Below are 18,100 nucleotides of genomic sequence, written 5' to 3'. Positions count from 1 at the left end.
GGAAATAGAAGCAATAAAGAAAACTGAGGGAATTCTGGAAAAAAAATCTAGGTAAGCAAACAGAAACTACAGATATAAGCATCACCAACAGAATGCAAGCAATGGAAGAGATAATTGCAGTAACTGAAGATACAATAGAAGAAATAGATACATGGTGTAGCATGAATTCCGGTTGGGCTTAATAATAAAAACCTGGAGTCAGATAGCAGGGTGAAAGCTGAAAGATCAGAGAAGTAGAGCAGCCAGCCACTAGAAAGACCTCTTACCTCTAGGAATCCTCAGACCGAAAGGAGCTCCTGTTTCCAACCTGCCTTATCACTTCTTCTCTCCACTCAGCCATAACACTTCCTGTTTTCTCCTCCTAAATGCTGGGATTAAAGGCGTGAGATCCCAAGTGCTGGATTTAAAGGTGTGTGCCACCACTGCCTGGCCTTTAGTGACTAGCTCTGGACTCCTATCTCCAGGCAATTTTATTTGTTAGAGCACAAACAAAATATCACCAGAACACGGGTCAAAGAAAATGTTAAATCTAAATGATTCCTGACACAAAACATCCAGGAAATCTGGGACACCATGAAAAGACCAAACCTAAGAATAACAGGAATAGAAGAAGGAGTAGAATCTCAGCTCAAAGGCCCAGAAAATATTTTCAACAAAATCATAGAAGAAAATCTTCCTAACCTAAAGAAGGAGATGTCTGTAAAGGTATAAGAAGCTTACAGAACACCAAATAGTTTGGGCCTGAAAAGAAAGTCCACTAACCACTTAATAACCTGAACACTAAACATAGAGAACAAAGAAACAATATTAAAAGTTGCAAGGGAAAAAGAGCAAGTTAACATATAAAAATAGATGTATTAGAATTATAACCAACTTCTCAATTGAGACTCTAAAATCCAGAAGGGCCTGAACAGATGTGCTGTGGATTCTAAGAAACAATAGCTACCAGCCCAGACCACTAGACCCAGCAAAACTTCCATCACAATAGATGGAGAAAACAAGACATGCCACAATAAAGTCAAATTTAAACAATATCTATCTACAAATCCAGACCTACACAAAACACTAAAAAGAAAGCTCCAGGCCAAGGAGGTTAACTACACCCATGAAAACACAGGAAATAAATAATCTCGCACCAACAAAACCGAAAGAAGGGAAACTCTCTCTCCTCTGTCTCTGTCTCTCTCTCTCTCACACACATATACCACCACTACCGATAATAACAACCAAACAACAACAAAATAACAGGAGTTAAAATCATTGGTCATTGATATCTCTCAATATCAATGGACTCAATTCCCCAATTAAAAAACAGAGACTAATGGAACAGATGTGAAAACAAGATCCATCCTTCCACTGCATACAAGAAACATACTTCAACATCAAAGATAGGCATTACCTCAGGGTAAAGGACTGGAAAAAGATTTTTCATGCAAATAGACCTAAGAAACCAGCCGGTGTAGCCATTCTAGTATCCAATAAAATAGACTTCAAACCAAAATTAATCAAAAGCGATAGGGAAGGACACTTCATGCTCATCTAAGGAAAAATCCACCAAGATGATGTTTCAGTTGTTAACATCTATACCCTAAGTGCAAGCACACCCACATTTGTAAAAGAACCATTACTGAAGCTTAAATCACAAATGGACTCTCACACATTGGTAGTGGGGAGACTTACCAATGGATGGGGCATCCTGACAAAAACTAAACAGAGAAATATTGGAGGTAACAGACATTATAAACCAGATGGATCTAAAGGATATCTATAGAACATTTCACCCAAACACAAAAAAAAATATATCTTCTCAGCACTTCATGGAACTTTCTCCAAAGTTGACCACATACTCTATCAAAAAACAATTCTCAACAGATGGCAGAAAATTGAAATAACCCCTTTCATCCTATCAGACCACCACTGATAAAAGCTGGATTTCAACAACAGAAACAATAGAAGGCCTACAAACTCACAGAGACTGAACAGCTCTCTACTGATGACTACTGGACCAAGGTGGAAATAAAGAAATTATAAAGACTTCCTAGAATTCAATGAAAATGAATGCAGAACATACCCAAACTTATGGGATACCATGAAAGCTGTTCTAAGAGGAAAAGTTCATAGCACTAAGTGCCTACATAAATTGGAGATGTCTCCTACTAGCAACTTAACAGTACATCTGAGAGCTCTAGAACAAAAAGAAACAAGCACACCCAAGAGGAGTAGATGTCAGGAAAAAATCAACAGAGGGTTGAAATCAATAAAATAGAAACAGAACAATACAAAGAGTCAATGAAACAAAGAGTTGGTTCCTCGAGAAAATCAACAAGATAGACAAACCCTTATCCAAACTAACTAACAAACTCAGCCACAAAACCTTTGACCCACAACCTGTCCTGCCTGCAAGATGTGCTGGGGCAATGGTGGCTCAGAGCTTGTGGAAGTGGACAACAACTGGTTTAACTTGAGGCCCAAGCCACAATAGGGAGCCCATGCCTGACACTGCCTGGATGGCTGGGGTCTGGAAGCTGGATGGCTCAGAGACCTAGGAAAGAACCAAACACAACTGGCAAAAAAAAAAAATCAATGAAATGATTCCTAATGATATTGTTATACTCATAGATTGTTTCCTAGCCCAATCATCATCAGAGAGGCTTCCTCCAGTAGCTGATGGTAGCAGATGCAGAGACCCACAGCCAAACATTAAGTGGAGAGAGACCCCAAATTGGAGATTTCCAATGGGTCCCTTCAAGAACCCGAACAAGAGGGAGATGAAGGATTGAGGGGCCAGAAGGGTCAAGGAAACCAGGAGACCATGACCCACAGACTTAACTAAACAAGGCTAATGGGAGCTCATATGAAGAGACTGAAGTGGCAATCAGCCTGTATGGGTCTGCACTAGGTTCTCTCTCTCTCTCTCTCTCTCTCTCTCTCTATATATATATATATATATATATATATATATATATATATATATATATATATATATATATATGTGTGTGTGTGTGTGTGTGTGTGTGTGTGTGTGTGTGTGTGTGTGTGTGTGTGTGTGTGTGTCCTGGTTCTTTGTGGGACTCCTAACAGTGGGAGTGCAGGTATCTCTGACATTTTTGCCTGCTCTTAGGACCTTCTTTCTCCTACTGAGTTGCCTCATCCAGCCTTTATATGAGAGTTTGTGGTGATATTGTGTTCCCCAAAATATTGTGCACTCTAATAAACTGGGGTGGGAGAACAGAACAGTCACTAGATAGACGTAGAGGCCAGAAAATGGTGGCACACACACACCTTTAATCCTAATATTCCAAAGGCAGAGATCCGTCTGGATCTCTGTGAGTTCAATGTCACACTGGAAATAGCCAGGCATGGTGACACAAGCCTTTAATCCCAGGAAGTGATGGCAGGAAGCAAAAAGGTATATAAGGCGTGAAAACCAGTAACTAGGGTCGGTTAAGCTTTTAGACTTTTGAGCAGCAGTTCAGCTGAGATCCATTTGGATGAGGACTCAGATGCTTACAGTCTGAGGAAACAGGATCAGCTGAGGAACTGGCAAGGTGAGGTGGCTGTGGCTTGTTCTGCTTCTCTGATCTTCCAGCATTCACCCCAATACCCAGCTCCAGTTATTTTTTTTTTATTAATAAGACCTTTGAAGCTTCATGCTACAAGAGTTTGTGCCTAGTCTTATTGCATTTTGTTATGCTGTGTTGATAAGCCTAGGAGGCCTGCTTTCCTCTGAAGGGAAATGGAAGAGCAGTGGATCTGGGGGGCCAAGAGGAGGGTAGCTGGGAGTAGTGGAGGGAGGAGAGGCTGTAGTTGGGATGCGCTGTATGAGAGAAAAATTAATAAGAGGAAAAATAATGAATAGAGCAGATTTTTATTTTTACGTAGCCTAGGTTCTTTTGTCCCACTACATCCCCCTATAATCAATGACTAAATCAAAGGCTGTTACTAAACATAATGTCTTGCTCCTGACCTGGCTCAGTTCTATATTGTAAATTCTATTGACAAATGCCTCCTCATAGTCATAAGCTAATTTTTAGTGCTCGATGTTTTTCCTCTTCAGTCAATCTACAAATCATGCACTCTGTTTAAATAGTATCAATGATCTGAGCTCCTTCCTCTAAGTTCTCTTATTTGTCTAGGGAGTTATATTCCATTGAATTACATGTGTATCTGCACACTACATGCATCTATTAAGAGACTCACCTTGATTTAGTTTGCTGAGTCTGGATGTTATACGTCAGAGTAATCAAAGGCAGAAAACATGGAAAATCAAAAAAGCTTAAGAGGAGCTAAGGAAGAGCTCAGGAGTTAAGAGGGTTTGCTCACCTCACAGATCAGGGTTTGATTCCAAGCACCCATATTGGGCACTTCACAACTGCCTGAAACTACAGCTCCAGGGCATCCTACACCCTCTTGTTGCCTCCACAGTTGCCTGTATTCAAACAGACACACATACACATAAATATAAATAAAGTAATTTTAAAGTTAAAGAATTAGTTAAAACTTACATCATAAGATAAACTTGCAATTCTCAACCACCCCTAGCCATCTTAACACAACACCCCCTTCAAAGCTTTTTTGTACTCCACAGCAATTAGTGCTATATGCTGACCTTCACTAAAAAGTTTTTTTTTTAAAAAAAGAAGACAAAAGAAAGAAAAAAAGAAAAGCAATACAAAAAAGAAAAAGCCCAGGGATTTCTGCCTATTTTGTTTAGAGATATCCCTCCATGACAAAAGAAACCCAGGAACTATGGTCACAGTACTTAGAAAAAATTTAACCCTTCATAGATATAAAGATATGCAAATTCGCAAGAGCATGTATAGAAATACATGTTATTTTAAAATGTCTTTAATAATGTTTCTTTTCTTTTAGTCAATGACCACCTACTACTTTTGAACTCATAGTAATAAGTAATCTTTCATGAAGTCACATACATTGATAACCTTATTTAAAATTTTTTATTTAAAAAAATCTTACAAAATATTTGACCATGCTTCCCCAACTTTTCCCAGAACTTCTCCACCTCCTTACTCACCCAAATTAATGTACTTCCCCCTCAAAATAAAATAAAACAAACAAAAAATATCAAAGAACAAAAAACAAAAATTAAAACAAACAACAAAACAAAAAATTGCCCAAATGAAACAAGACACCTCCCCAAACACACGCGAAAACCATGGAGTTCATTTTGTTTCTAATTATTTTAACCAAAAGTCTCTAACTTCTAATTCCACCATGGGACGGGAGTTACTTTCTGGACATCTATTCTTTGGGGGCTGGCTGTGATTAAAGAAGGATGTTTTTTTAATTCCCCATATATGCAGCACCTTGTGTCACCATTTCCCAAAAGGCTGTGTGGTCTCTGGAGGCTGCTAACCCCTGTTTTACATAGAGACTTGGCACTTCAGAGAGTAGAAGATTATCTATTTTTCCTGTGGAATCTCAGCTGGGCAACACACAGTCTTAAGCTGAAGCCCGCTGCTGCCGTCATACACAATCCTGAGTCCCATCCCTGACATGAGCAGGTCGCAGGCTCCTTCTCTGCAGCTTTATTTAAGGTAAAGATTGATTTTTGCTGTCCAGGTAATCCCTTGACCTGGATTAACTAAATTGGGTATCATTTCAATCTACCTGTGGCGTCACAAGAAACAAGTGGGTCAGGTAGTGACCCGTCGAGGATATTGTCTGTGATTTGTTAGCCTGAAAAAATTAAGAAGAGATGTTCACAGCACATTCAAAGTAGATAAAGTATTATGTGAGATGGGGAGTCTCTTCTCAAGGTGAGATGCTCTCAACATGTCTTTTAGAATACACCAAAACCTCCATTTATTTATTCATTTGTTTCAATTATTTGTTACCAGAGTCAGACATGTAGGATTACACAGAAACTCACTAAGATCCCTTAAGCCAGTGAATAAATGGATTCGCACTACTCTCTAACCACTAGGCTGCCTTTACTATCTCCTTCTCTTTCTTCAATTCAGTGACACAACTTGTAGTCAATCAAAACAACTTTAATTGACCAGAGTATTTTTTTTTCCAGTAGGTACTCTCCTTGCTCAAGAATAAAATTAGTAACAGATTTGGTCAATGCACTAAAACAATTCACAGACCAATGAAGGGATAAGGTAAATATAAATTGTCCTAGTACAAGTGTTTAGATAACTGATACTATTGAAATGAAGATGTGAGGGTGACAAAGAGAAAGAGGGGATTATGGGTATGTGTTATCTTCACCAGCACTTAATTATAAATCACAAAATTCTGTGTCCTTGGGAAAGTTGTGGATATAGTTTCTTTGTTAGTTAAAACAGTTGTGATAGTATTAGGTCACATTATAAGAATGTGTTCAAGTTTGCAGTTAATTTAAATAATAATTAAGGAAGAGTAATTGGATGACTATTCATAATCAAAAAGAACTGCTACTTCTCTTCACTCAGGCTTGTCGACCAATATCAGATCTAAACTTGCTACTTACATGCAAAAGGAACCAAAAACAGCTGAGGTCTTGTTCTGGCAAGAGCCAGCACAGGTGCTGTTGCCACGTAATGGCAGAAGTCTGATGAGTTTTTTTCAAGGTTTAACAAGATAGATTCCATACACTTAGGACATTTTGGAACTGACATTTTGAAACCACAGCTAAAGCTAAGCAGAGATCATATCAGAGTCTAAATACCGGCTTTCTGGACCTGCTTATTCCAGACGTTCTCCAGTAGATTGGTGAAAAGAGTGGTCAGATAGATCATAAGATTATATTTTGTGACTTTGTTCCTGAATTCCTAAGATAAAATGTTTCTGACCTGGACCATTATTAGAGATGTTTATAGAATGAGGGTGAAAACAAAACAAAAAGACAGTCTCCTTGTCTCTTTTGACTTGACCATTGGGACCAAGTAATAATACAAAGGAGTCTATTTTCTATTTCAACAGGCAGAGGCAAGCATGGGTGAAGCAAAGGCTTGGCATCAAATGGCTGCCATGTGGGGGATGAGGACCCAGCAGAGGCACCAGTCATAACATCAGTCTCTGGGCTTCCCAGGAGATCCTGGAGCTCAGGTACCTTAATCAGGTAATGCACTTATTGTTACCAAAGGGGTGCAGAAACTGCTTTGCAGAGCATTAATGTGCTGTGCTGTTTCATTTAATACTAAATTAAACAAAGGAGAGAGTGAACCACCAAGGCTATTAGCCCACAAGTCTGGCATTGGATTAATAAGGAGTTTTGTGTAGTGTAACTGATGGGTTGTCTAAATGATTAAAAAAAAAATCACAGGAGTTGCCCAAATTAATCACTACTAGCAGGCAAATCAAAGATTCTGTGTCTAATGAGAGTAACCTACCCTGTACTCTTGAAACCACTTAGTTCTCTTTTAAAGAATGGCATGTATCTGTACTCCAAGAACATTTATGGAGATAAGTGAACAGTATACATGTGTCCAATACACTTGTATTTAATTTTGCATATAGTAATAGATGTGGATATGTAGACTGAAACCTATCCCAGTAACATTTATTAAAGGGAATTTGCTTTTCTAGTTATATGTTGCTACCTTCCTTTTAAAAAATAAATTTTGTGAGGCCTAACTCCTAGACAAAGGACTACAAGCAACTATTGAGTACTTGGAGGAGAATTAGCTTCTCTGAGCGATGAGCCCCCTTATTGATTGTCCAATGCAGAGTGGTCAGCTTTGAAACCATATGCACATCAATGACAAAAATGGACTTAGAAGATTGGATTTGTACACACACACACACACACACACACACACACACACACACACACACACATCAAATACAGTTTAGAAAGATTAGATACTATCAACTTGATAGTGGGGCGCATGGATGAGAATGGGTATGTTGGAGAGCCTGGGGGAGGGGAAAAGTGATGTAATTCTATTTTAATTAAAACATTAAAATATTAATTTGGTTACTAATATGTGGATGTATTTCTGGTATTCTTATTCTGTTCCATTGGTCCACGTCTGTTTTTATTTTAATACCATGCTGTTGAAGCAACTACTGCTGTGATATATCACATTTATTGACTTTCATGGTATGCTGAACCAACCTTTCCTCTCTCATTCAATCCTTCTTGATCACAACAAATGATATTTTTAATGTGCTTCTTAATTTGCTAGTATTTTTGAGGGCTTTACACTTAGCTTCATCAAAGGTATCAACCATAATGTTCTCCTTCCTTTTCTCTTCTTTCTTTTTCTCTATTCATTTCCTTTCCTTCCTTTATTCCTTCCTTCCTTCCTTCCTTCCTTCCTTTCTTTCTTTCTTTCTTTCTTCCTTTTTCTTTCTTTCTTCTTTCTTCTTTCTTCTTTCTTCTCTTTTTCTAGAATGTTTATTTGCCTTCGTTATCAGGATGGTGATTGTTTTATAAAATGAGTCTTGAAATATTGTATTCTCTTCATATTGTCTACTCTTTAAATTATTGGCAAGACACAAGAATGAATATATCATGTCCTAGGCTTTAATTTGTAATGATCTAATCTTCTTATTGGTTATTGATTTGCTAGTATGCTGTTTTTCATAATAAACTCTTCTTATACTATGCATAGTAAATCACACTATTGATATAGAATTAACTGAAATGCAAATAAAAAGCTATGTAATAGAAATAGCTATAATCTTCCCATTACATACTGACACAATAATTAATTTAATATAAAAGATTCCTAGTGTTCTTCACATGTAATAACTTACCACAGTAAGTTGTATCCTATTTCAAGGCAGGTTAAGCAATAGGAGACCAATACGTGCTGGTATCTTACATGAATAATGTTTTTATTAGCATATATAAATTACACATAACAGATTTCATTGTATTATTTTACTTACTTGTATTTTAGCCAGATTCCCCCATTACCCTCCCTCGTCTCTCTCCAGTGTCTACTGATTCCCTTGGTTTTCTCATCTACTCATGCTTAAAAAAAAAATTGGTGAATCACTGAGTTAATTAAATCTAATTACAGGACTAGAGTGAGGAGTTATTTACAGGAGTATGGTGGCTTATCACTGGCTGGTTCTCTCTCTCTCTCTCTCTCTCTCTCTCTCTCTCTCTCTCTCTCTGTGTGTGTGTGTGTGTATGTGTGTGTGTGTGTGTGTGTGTGTGTGTGTGTGTGTGAGAGAGAGAGAGAGAGAGAGAGTGAGAGAGAGAGAGAGAGAGAGAGAGAGAGAGAGAGAGAGAGAGAGAGTAAACCCTATTAAAAATCTCAGTTCCCCAGTTTTTGCTTCTATTTGATGGTAAAAAATATTACAACTCTAAGGCTTAGGCTTTAAAATTACATTTAAATAGTTTCAAAAACTGTTAAATTACTGCCTAGAATATTAATATTATTCAATAATTGTGCTCTTTATATGTCATCCATACTCACATGTAGTAGAATAGGCCCATAGGGTCGAGGAAACTGGCACAGACCAGTTGCCAAGGCATGCACATATTGTACTTCCTTATGAGCCAACCTAGAGTCTGCCTGGAGGTCTAGCAACAGGTGCTGTCAGAGTTTCTGATCATGCCCAGCCAATGAGGGGTGACCACACAGAGGGTATATAAGGCTGTTATTGAATAAATTAGTTCATTATTTGCCTTCAACTGACTCCCAGTGTCTGTGCTATTGACACTGTGCCTTCTCACCCCCTCCCCTGAGGGAGCTGTTAGGGTCCAACAACACTCAAAATTGCTGATACTAAATTTTATTATAGTTTTAAGTTTTCATCTGGAAATATATTAATCAAATTTTTATGTTTCAATTCTTTTTCCTCAGGATAGAGACTTCTGGAACAATAGAGTGTGTCCATTGAATGAGCTATGTTGGTTTCCAATAACTCATATTCATCTCCACAGTCTTTCATTCTTAATGGAATTCCTGGTCTGGAAGCATTGCACATATGGATCTCCCTTCCACTCTGTATAATGTACATCATCTCCCTAGTGGGCAACCTTGGCCTGGTGTACCTCATTTACTATGAGGAATCCTTACATCGCCCAATGTATTTCTTTCTGGCCATGCTTTCTCTCATTGATCTGTTTACCTGCACAACCACTCTTCCCAATGCCCTCTTCATTTTCTGGTTCAAACTCAAGGAAATTAACTTCACTGCTTGCCTAGTTCAGATGTTCTTTGTGCATGGATTCACAGGTGTGGAGTCTGGAGTGCTCATGCTCATGGCCCTGGACCGCTATGTGGCCATTTGCTACCCACTACGTTATGCTACCATACTTACCAACTCTGTCATTGCCAAAGCTGGGCTTGCCACCTTCTTGAGAGGTGTGTTGCTGATGATTCCTTTTCCATTCTTGGTTAAACGTTTGCCCTTCTGTCGAAGTAATGTCATCTCCCATACATATTGTGACCACATGTCTGTGGTAAAGTTATCCTGTGCTAGCATCAAAATCAATGTCATCTATGGTCTCATGGTTGCACTCTTGATTGGAGTGTTTGACATTTGTTGTATATCTGTGTCCTACACTATGATCCTCCGGGCAGTGGTCAGCCTGTCCTCAGCAGATGCTCGGCAGAAGGCCTTCAGCACTTGCACTGCCCACATATCTGCCATCATCATCACTTATGTTCCAGCCTTCTTTACTTTCTTTACTCATCGTTTTGGGGGTCACACCATCCCCCCTTCTCTTCACATCATTGTAGCTAATCTTTATCTTCTTCTTCCTCCAACTTTAAATCCCATTGTTTATGGAATGAAGACCAAACAAATCAGAGATAGCATCATTAAATTCTTTCATGATGAAAAAGGTTCAAGGTGACCCAAGCACAATTTCTTGGCATTTTGAAAGTAAATAGAGGAATGATAAATAAAACTATAACAAGGAGGAAAAGATGAGTGTTTTCCATTACCTCTCTAAGAATATGCATTTTAAAGAATGTTGAGGAAAGTTTGTATATGGGGTTATATCTCAATGATTTCCCCATGATTTTTCTCCATTGCTAATTTAAAAAAATGATTTATCTTTACTTGTCTGATAAGATTGTGTTTATCACGCACAACATGGTATTTTTAAGTAAAGATATATTTGTTATAATTAGGTCTAGTTAGTCTCACAGATACAAAAAGTAGAATAATGCTTTTTGCCTCCAGCCTTAGTCAACTCACTGGTATAGAATTACAACTTCCCTCCAACAGACCTACTTTGAGATGTACTGTATCTTTTTGAAGGATTCCTTAAATCTTTTGTTCATGTTGGTTACCATCCCTATATATAATAAATTAAATGGTTTTTAAAAATAATTTCTGGCCTAGGAAATATTGAAGATAAAATTCAGCACATGAATTAATTGAAGAAATATGTAACTTCTCTCTATATTAAGTTCAAAAGGCTTGCCATGTCATTATAGTTCCTAGAATGGACACATGTTCCTTACTCAAAAGTATAAATGTTTCAGGAGTCATGGTGATGAAATCATCTGGTATAGGGTATGGGTCTCAAGTTCCAGGCCAATTAATTGGTAAAATGACTGGTGAATTTATTCATTTATTTATACTTATTTTTCATTTTTCAAATTAATGAGTATTTTTATCTGCTCATGTTGCAGGATATTTAACTACACTATGAACACCAAGGAAAAACCTGTTTCTAGTTGTGGTGTGGCTCAGTCCTTGCACACACCTTTAATCCAAGAGTTTCCTGCTTAAATATTATAAACAGGATTAAAAAACATCAACCATAGGTTAAGAAGTGGAGCAAGAAACTAGTTGACATAAAAAGCCATAGAGAGTAAGAGGGAGTCAGGAGGATGAATAGAGAGATGTACAGGAAGAAGGTGGGAGAGATATTTAGTTTGAGGGTTTTTTTGGGGTTTTTTTGTTTTTGTTTTTTTGAGATGGTGTAGAAGAAAGCTCTTTTTCTGGAACATTGGCAGAGGAGGAAGGTCAGCTGGATGCTTTCTCTGCCTCTCTGAGCTAGCAGAGTTTCACCCCAGCATTTGGCTCCCAAGTCTTTATTGGTAAAATCAAATGATTGAGATTTAGTTAAAAACAACATACTCAACTAAAGCCTGGAATGGAATCTTCCATTTCTCTTCCTGGTCACCATTACTCCCATCAAAAAATTTAATACAGACAAGCTAAAAAATTTTTTTGAATTGTGTAGTTAAGATACTGACCTTTACAGAAGTCAAGGAAGAGACAAGCAGTCCAATTAAACCAAAAATAATGGAGGTCAATTATATTTACTTGGACATCTTAACAGAAGATGAGTAAATGGAAATTTGGTTATTCAGACACAGTGTACTCACAATTTGACAGCAATATACAGGAGGGATGCAACAGCTTTTAACAAATGCTAAAGCAGCACCAAAGGTGATAATCTAACCCTAAAAGATTAAAAAGTCACAGAGAATGGCATCTCACTCATAATGTAATGCATAAGAAAATCAATTTATTGATGAGACAGAGAGTTTCCTTTCTTTCCTCAGGCTATGCTTTGGCTAGTGACCTAAATACTTAAGGTCAAGAGCATTCCATTCATAAATAACATTCTTAACTGGTGATTTGTGTGCCCATTCTTTAAAATGTTTTATGTCTCTACAAATACAACAAGAGAGATATTGATGATTAAAGAATTGTGCCAATAGCATACAGATAAAAATATCAGTTACTGATTTTTAAAATAGCATTACTAAACATTACAGTTCTAAGCTCTGCAGAACAAATTTACTTAAAAAAATGGAGACTATACTTAATGGAATCTGAGTATTGATTTCTTTCTCAACAGTTGTATACTCTCTTTGCTACAGTAGAACTACTTTTCTACTGAATATGTCTGGTAAAATATGTCAATGATGCCCAATACTGCCAGCTATGTGGCAGCATCTTAAAGGATTTGTTTCAAATTTAATCTTATTGTTCAGTTGTATCTCAACCCAGGGCCGTGTACCATCCCCAACCATGAGTCCCTCCACTTTAGAGTATCTGTTGCAATACTTATTTGAGGTAGTATGTATAAGGACCTCTGAGGACCTTGAAAGAATTTGGATTATCTATGAAGTCACTATGCTTTTTCGTTGCTATTTCAACTTCAAGCAACAGTTCCACAGTTGAGAAATCAAGTCTGCTTTATGCATTTTTTTCTCACAGAAAAGTTAAATTGCATATATAATATATCTCAGGAATATAAATGCCATATATTTCCTAAGGTACTTGTGTCTGAGGTAAATTAGCACTTTAGTTAAGACCCTAATTGAAAATCTGAGAGAACCATTGTTGTCTTGGATAAATTTAATTAGAGAATGACTATACCTTCACAAAAGTGCAGTAAAAGTGTGATCAAACTATTGTAGCTATAGTTTATATAAATATATCATATTGTGTTTATTTTAAGGAAGAGCTACATACCTAAACTCTTGATCTAGTTATGTTTTTTTTTTTTTTAAATTTTTATTTTGCAATACAATTCAGTTCTACATATCAGCCACAGATTCCCTTGTTCTCCCCCCTCCTGCCCCCCTCACCTTCCCCCCAGCCCGCCCCCCATTCCAATCTCCTCCAGGGCAAAGCCTTCCCCACAGACTGAGATCAACCTGGTGGACTCAGTCCAGGTAGGTCCAGTCCCCTCCTCCCATGCTGAGCCAAGGGACCCTGCATAGGCCCCAGGTTTCAAACAGCCAACTCATGCAATGAGCACAGGACCCGGTCCCACTGCCTGGATGCCTCCCAAACAGATCAGGCCAATCAACTATCTCACCCACTCAGAGGGCCTGATCCAGTTGGTGACCCCTCAGCCATTGGTTCATATTTCATGTGTTTCCGTTTGTTTGGCTATTTGTCTCTGTGCTTTATCCGACCTTGGTCTCAACAATTCTCTCTCATATAAACCCTCCTCATTCTCGCTAATTGGACTCCCAGAGATCCACCTGGGGCCTAGTCATGGATCTCTGCCTCCAGATCCATCAGTAGTTGGATGAGGTTTCTAGCACGACAATTAGGGTGTTTGGCCATCCCATCACCAGAGTAGGTCAGTTCGGATTGTCTCTCGACCATTGCCAGCAGTCTGTTGTGGGGGTATCTTTGTGGATTTCTGTGGGCCTCTCTAGCACTTTGTTTCTTCCTATTCTCATGTGGTCTTCATTTACCATGGTCTCCTATTCCTTGTTCTCCCTCTCTGTTTTTGATCCAGCTGGGATCTCCCACTCACCCAAGCTCTCTTTCCCTCGACCCTCGCCCTTCACTACCCCCACTCCTGTCCAGGCTGTTCATGTAGATCTCATTCCATTTCTCTGTCGTTGGGCGATCCCTGTGTCTTTCTTGGGGTCCTGTTTTCCAGGTAGCCTGCCTGGTGATGTGAGTAGCAGTCCAGTCATCCTTGTTCCACATCTAGTATCCTGTTATGAGTGAGTACATACCATGTTTGTCTTTCTGAGTCTGGGATACCTCACTCAGGATGATTTTTTCTAGATCCATCCATTTGTCTGCAAACCTCATGATGTCATTGTTTTTCTCTGCTGAGTAGTATTCCATTGTGTATATGTACCACATTTTGTTTATCCATTCTTCAGTTGAAGGGCATCTAGGTTGTTTCCATGTTCTGGCTATTACAAACAACGCTGATATGAACATAGCTGAACAAGTGCTCTTGTGGTGTGGTTGAGCATTCCTTGGGTATATGCCCAAGAGTGGTATAGCTGGATCTTGGGGGAGATGGATTCCCAATTTTCTAAGAAATCGCCATATTGATTTCCAAAGTGGTTGTACAAGCTTGCATTCCCACCAGCAGTGGAGGAGAGTTCCCCTAGCTCCACATCCTCTCCAGCATAAGGTGTCTTCAGTGTTTTTGATCTTAGCCATTCTGACAGGCGTAAGGTGGTATCTCAGAGTTGTTTTGATTTGCATTTCCCTGATGATTAGGGATGTTGAGCAATTCCTTAAATGTCTTTCAGCCATTTGAGTTTCCTCTGTTGAGAATTCTCTGTTTAGTTCTATAGCCCATTTCTTAATTGGACTGTTGGGCATTTTGATGTCTAATTTCTTGAGTTCCTTATATATTCTGGATATCAGTCCTCTGTCAGATGTGGGATTGGTGAAGATCTTTTCCCATTCTGTAGGCTGTCGCTTTGCTTTGTTGACCGTATCCTTTGCCCTACAAAAGCTTCTCAGTTTCAAGAGGTCCCATTGATTGATTGTTTCTCTCAGTGTCTGTGCTACTGGTGTTCTATTTAGAAAGTGGTCTCCTATGCCAATGTGTTCAAGACTACTTCCTACTTTCTCTTCTAGCAGGTTCAGAGTAGCTGGATTTATGTTGAGGTCCTTGATCCACTTGGACTTAAGTTTTGTGCACGGTGATAGATATGGATCTATTTGCAGCCTTCTACATGTTGATATCCAGTTTTGCCAGCACCATTTGTTGAAGATGCTTTCTTTTTTCCATTGTGCACTTTTGGCTTCTTTGTCAAAAATTATTTGTTCATAGGTGTGCGGATTAATATCAGGGTCTTCAATTCGATTCCATTGGTCCACATGTCGGTTTTTATGCCAGTACCAAGCTGTTTTTATTACTGTAGCTCTATAGTACAGCTTGAAGTCAGGGATCGTGATGCCTCCAGAGGTTGTTTTATTGTACAGGATTCTTTTGGCTATCCTGGGTTTTTTGTTTTTCCATATGAAGTTGAGTATTATTCTTTCCAGGTCTGTGAAGAATTGTGTTGGTATTTTGATGGGGATTGCATTGAATCTGTAGATTGCTTTTGGTAAGATTGCCATTTTTACTATGTTAGTTCTGCCTATCCATGAGCATGGGAGATCTTTCCATTTTCTGACATCTTCTTCAATTTCTTTTTTCAGGGACTTAAAGTTCTTGTCATATAGGTCCTTCACTTGCTTGGTTAGTATTACCCCAAGGTATTTTATGTCATTTGTGGCTATAGTAAAGGGTGATGTATCTCTGATTTCCTTCTCCGCTTTTTTGTCCATTGTATATAGGAGGGCTACTGATTTTTTGGAGTTGATCTTGTATCCTGCTATGTTGCTGAAGGTGTTTATAAGCTGTATCAGTTCCTTGGTGGAATCTTTGGGGTTGCTCAAGTATACTATCATGTCATCTGCAAATAGGGAAAGCTTGACTTCTTCCTTTCCAATTTGTATCCCCTTAATCTCCTTATGTTGTCTTATTGCTCTGGCTAGAACTTCAAGTACTATATTGAATAAGTATGGGGAGAGCGGACAGCCTTGCCTCGTTCCTGATTTTAGTGGAATTGCTTTGAGTTTCTCTCCATTTAATTTGATGTTGGCTGTTGGCTTGCTGTAAATTGCCTTTATTATGTTTAGGTATGTTCCCTGTATTCCTGATCGCTCCAAGACCTTTATCATGAAGGGGTGTTGGATTTTGTCAAATGCCTTTTCAGCATCTAGTGAGATGATCATGTGGTTTTTTTCTTTGAGTTTGTTTATATGGTGTATCACATTGACAGACTTTCGTATGTTGAACCATCCTTGCATCCCTGGAATGAATCCTACTTGATCATGGTGGATAATTGTTTTGATGTGGTCTTGGAGTCTGTTTGCCAGTATTTTATTGAGTATTTTTGCATCAATGTTCATGAGGGAGATCGGTCTGTAGTTCTCTTTCTTTGTTGTATCCTTGTTTGGTTTGGGAATCAGGGTAATTGTAGCCTCATAGAAGGAGTTTGGTAATGTTCCTTCTGTTTCTATTGTATGGAACAATTTAGAGAGTATTGGTATTAACTCTTCTTTGAAGATCTGGTAGAATTCTGCACTGAAACCATCTGGTCCTGGGCTTTTTTTGGTTGGGAGACTTTTAATGACTGTTTCTATTTCGTTAGGGGTTATTGGACTATTTAAATAGTTTATCTGGTCTTGATTTAATTTAGGTATGTGGTACCTATCCAGAAAATTATCCATTTCTTTTAGGTTTTCCAGTTTTGTGGAATAGAGGTTTTTGAAGTATGACCTGATGATTCTCTGGATTTCCTCAATGTCTGTTGTTATGTCCCCCTTTTCATTTCTGATTTTGTTGATTTGGATGCTCTCTCTCTGTCTTTTGGTTAGTTTGGATAAGGGCTTGTCTATCTTGTTGATTTTCTCAAAGAACCAACTCTTTGTTTCATTAATTTTTTGTATTGTTCTCTTTGTTTCTATTTTATTGATTTCAGCTCTCACTTTGATAATTTCCTGGCATCTATTTTTCCTGGGAGACTTTGCTTCTTCCTGTTCTAGAACTTTCAGGTGTGCTGTTAAGTCACTAGTGTGAGATTTCTCCAGCTTATTTATGTGGGCGTTTAGTGCTATGAATTTCCCTCTTAGTACTGCTTTCATAGTGTCCCATAGGTTTGGATATGTGGTGTCTTCATTTTCGTTGATCTCTAGGAAGTCTTTAATTTCTTTCTTTATTTCTTCCTTAACCCATTGGTGATTCAGGTGGGTATTGTTCAGTTTCCATGAGATTGTAGGTTTTCTGTAGTTTTTGTTGTTGTTGAAATCCAACTTTAGACCATGGTGGTCTGATAGAACACAGGAGGTTATTCTAATTGTTTTGTATCTGTTTAGATTTGCTTTGTGAACAAGTATGTGGTCGATTTTAGAGAAGGTTCCATGGGGTGCTGAGAAGAAGGTATATTCTTTTTTGTTAGGATGGAATGTTCTGTAGATGTCGATTAAGTCCATTTGAGTCATGACATCAATTAAGTCCTTTATTTCTCTGTTAAGTTTCGATTTGGGGGATCTGTCCAGTGGTGAAAGTGGGGTGTTGAGGTCTCCCACTATTAATGTGTGGGGTTTTATATGTGATTTAAGCTTTAATAATGTTTCTTTTACATATGTGGGTGCCCTTGTGTTTGGGGCATAAATGTTCAGAATTGATACTTCATCTTGGTGGATCTTTCCTGTGATGAGTATGTAATGCCCTTCTTGATCTCTTTTGATTGATTTTAGTTTGAAGTCTATTTTGCTGGATATCAGGATGGCTACACCCGCTTGTTTCTTAAGACCGTTTGATTGGAAAGTCTTTTCCCAGCCTTTTATTTTTAGGTAGTGTCTATCTTTGAGTTTGAGATGTGTTTCTTGTATGCAGCAGAAAGCTGGGTCCTGCTTTCGTATCCATTCTGTGAGCCTATGTCTTTTTATA

At 38.3% G+C, this 18,100-nt stretch overlaps 1 protein-coding gene across 1 annotated transcript; it reads left to right on the top strand.

Moving 5' to 3' along the window:
• The first annotated feature begins 9,817 nt into the window (after positions 1 to 9,817).
• On the top strand, positions 9,818 to 10,771 carry LOC131900842 (olfactory receptor 52N5). Its single transcript, XM_059252187.1, has one exon. It carries the CDS (start codon positions 9,818 to 9,820, stop codon positions 10,769 to 10,771), a length of 954 nt encoding a protein of 317 aa, XP_059108170.1.
• Positions 10,772 to 18,100: the final 7,329 nt, after the last annotated feature.

This window comes from Peromyscus eremicus, chromosome 1 (assembly GCF_949786415.1).
Source record: "Peromyscus eremicus chromosome 1, PerEre_H2_v1, whole genome shotgun sequence".
Lineage (NCBI taxonomy): Eukaryota > Metazoa > Chordata > Mammalia > Rodentia > Cricetidae > Peromyscus > Peromyscus eremicus.
The sequence above is the reverse complement of the archived record's forward strand: the minus strand, read 5'-3'. Positions and strand labels throughout refer to the sequence as shown.